The following is a 3,158-nucleotide window of genomic DNA, read 5'->3' as shown; positions in this document are numbered from 1 at the left end:
GAAAGGGTGAATGTGGCACGTAGTGTAAAAGCGCTTTGAGTGGTCGGAAGACTAGAAAGGTGCTATACAAGTACAGGTCCATTTACCATTTTAACTAAAAGAATTGTTGAAACAGATTACATTGAAAATTGTGAAAAAAACTTACACAAACTTTTATCCAAATCTTGATTAAGCAGCTTTTACTAGTAACTGTAATTGAGAGTTTTGTAAGTTACAGAAACTTTCCTGATGAATTACTGTATTTTGTTTTCAGAGTAAAAATGACAAAGTCAAAGTCAGTGTCACTTAAAATTACTAGAGCAAATTGTTCAAGAATGTGTTTTTAATTTACAAAACTGAGTTAGTTGTACTCAAAAATGTAAATGTAATCAGTTTCAACAATTGTTTTATTTTAAATTAACTTATCTGTTTTTACAGTGTTTTGGGCAGTGGTTCCCAACCTTCTTCCCTAGGCTCCCTTTTCTATCATTTAATAAACTGATTAAGTGACATATTTTATAGATATTTAATATTATGTTCTATCCATACAGTGAACCCAAACAGTGAACTCAGTAACTAACAGTTTGTGTAAACGTGATTTGGATGAATTTTGAGCACATTATTTCTTATTTAGGGAACTTTTTATCCAATTCTCTGTCTGTATTTTTATATATAATTTTTAACAATCATACACATTTAATGAGTGTCTTTTTTATTTTTTCCGTCCCACTGGCACCCCCTGGCGGCCCTCACTTTAAAAAACAGGGGCGTGACTCTTATCAGTCAAGTGAAGTTTAGAGCCAAATTTTGAGCAGATTATTTCTTGTTTAGGGAACTTTTTATCCAATTCTCTGTCTGTATTATGTTTTTTTAAAATAATTTTTAACAATCATACATATTTAAGTAGCTTCTTTTTTATTCAACGTTATTCCTTCATATTAGGAGACATAGTCTTGTTTTTGAATTGTTTATCGCCCACTACCAATGCTTTTTTGCAAATATTATATCCATAACCATTACTTCAAACCACACCTAATATTAATCTATTTTGAGTTTAACTACTATATATGTATATATTGTATATTTATGTTGTCTTGTACAATGTGTTCAGGACAGACTCTTATTAAACATGTGAAGTTTCATTGAGATTTGACCATGTGCACTGAAGTTATTGAAAGGACGTTTCAGGTGGGAACTGTTACAGAATATGTGAAGTTTGGTGCAGATTGGATAAAATACACTGAAAATAACCACCTCAAGACATACTGTTTATTGGCCCCTCAGGGGCCAATTGTAATAATTCCTTGAAATACAATAGATCCTTGCACTGGTCAGTGCTCCGGCCCTAATAACTATACAGTATTTTTATACAGATGTGATTTAAGTTAGAATAGAATAAAGCACAGGTTACAGAAGTAGGTAATGGCATATTGTCGAAATAAATAGATAATTTCACCGGACAAAAAATATATACATATATATATATACAGCAATGATTTAGCAAAGAAGGACTATACAGTGCTGGTATCAAGAAGTGCCAGAAAAGTAAAGTGACTATGGTATAAAAGTGACTATGGTATTGTTTCTGAGTTAAAAGTCTGACAGCTGCTGGGATAAAGGACCTGCAGTGTCGCTCCTTCCTGCACTGAGGGTGCAGTAGTCTGCTGCTGAAGGAGCTGCTCAGGGACCCCACAGTGTCATGCAGGGGGTGAGAGGTGTTGTCCATGATTGATGTTAGCTTGGCTAACATCCGCCTCTCACCCATCATCTATGGGCTCTAGAGGGCAGTCCAAGACAGAACTAGCCCTCCTGACCAGTTTATTCAGCCTCTTCCTGTCCCTCTCTGTGCTTCCAGCTCCCCATGAGACTACTGGATAAAGGATGGCAGATGCCACCACAGTGTCGAGTCCTGCACACACCAAAGGACCTCAGTCTCCTCAGCAGGTGAAGATCACTTTGGCCCTTCTTGTATAAGCCATCTGTGATGTTTGACCAGTCCAGTTTATTGTTGAATAAACAGGACTGGTGAACGCCCAGGTATTTTTAGGTTCCTAGCCTCTCAATGTCCAAACCTTGGATGTTCACCATTGTAGTCTGGGGTGCTTTCCTCTGGAAGTTAACCACCATATTCTTTGTCTTGCTGGCATTCATGTGAAGCTGGTTTAACTCGATAAAGTCGATAAAGTCAGCAATGACCTCCCGGTATTCCTGATCGTTTCTTTCTGATACACGTCCATCAATAGCAGTATGATCAGACTTCTGCAGGTGACAGCTGCTTGTGTTGTGTCTTTAGTGCCGTGTAGCCTACAGGGTGAAGACAAAAGGAGCTACACTGTAATTGCTCAGTTAAGGCATTATTTATATTACTGGAGATGTGCATGTGTTGAAGTAGTGCCATTTACCTTTTACAAAATGCTCAGATCAAAGCTTCTATGTCCGAGTCGGCAGGGGGCGGTGGTGCGTTATAACGTTGCAAACTGTTACAAAGCAGCAAAGAAGAATCTGTTTAGAGAGCGGACCAGACAGATTTTGGCTAGCCATCTTCTGTGTGAAACACTGGATATTAAGTATTCACCAATATTTTTTACGTTTCTTGCGCCGGTTGCCGGAATTGAATCAAATCTAATCTAAAGTGCGAATATAGGGTTTGTAATTGTCCTTGAAAAGGTCCCAGAAATGGCAGAAAGTACAGGTGAGTGGGGCAGCTAACGCTAGCTGGCTAGCTAGTTATGGTCATTTTGAGATAACTTTAACTCCTTGAACAGATGAGTTTTTAGATCTTAGTGTAAATGAATAATTCCGTTAAAGTGAAGCGGTCATTCAGCGTTAGGTTGTACTGTGCTCTGTAGCCCAACCACCCTCTCAGAACGCTGTCCCAGTTAACGTTAGCAGAGCCATGATGCATGTTACCTGTAGACACGTTTTAGCTACACTTGATTCGGAAATGTCGAATTGTAGTGTCTTTGTTACTGGGGAAATATAACCGACATAAACAAGCCTTTAAAAGTTCTGTCGTTAACGTCGTGAGCTCTCTTCGGCTTGCTTAGAAAGCATCGAGCTGGAAGAATATGCTAACAGTTAGCTAGTTAGCATTAACAGGGTGAACCATTTCTCCGGCTGATGTTTCTCAAGCAGATTCAGTTCTAATTCGGAATAAATAGGGCGGGGGGGGGGGGGGG

The 3,158-nt window shown here is 38.7% G+C and overlaps 1 protein-coding gene across 1 annotated transcript in view; it reads left to right on the top strand.

The window, feature by feature from the left end:
* Positions 1 to 2,462: 2,462 nt before the first annotated feature.
* LOC118336303 (CCR4-NOT transcription complex subunit 10-like) overlaps positions 2,463 to 3,158 on the top strand; it is a gene marked incomplete in the record, with an annotated part of 10,548 nt that continues 9,852 nt past the window's right edge. Inside the window, 1 exon segment of the mRNA XM_035672916.1 lies at positions 2,463 to 2,671. Coding sequence (XP_035528809.1) covers positions 2,656 to 2,671 — 16 coding nt within the window.

The sequence above is a fragment of the Morone saxatilis genome, unplaced genomic scaffold (assembly GCF_004916995.1).
Source record: "Morone saxatilis isolate NCDOM2014 unplaced genomic scaffold, NCSU_SB_2.0 Contig24, whole genome shotgun sequence".
Taxonomy (NCBI): domain Eukaryota; kingdom Metazoa; phylum Chordata; class Actinopteri; family Moronidae; genus Morone; species Morone saxatilis.
The sequence above is the reverse complement of the archived record's forward strand: the minus strand, read 5'-3'. Positions and strand labels throughout refer to the sequence as shown.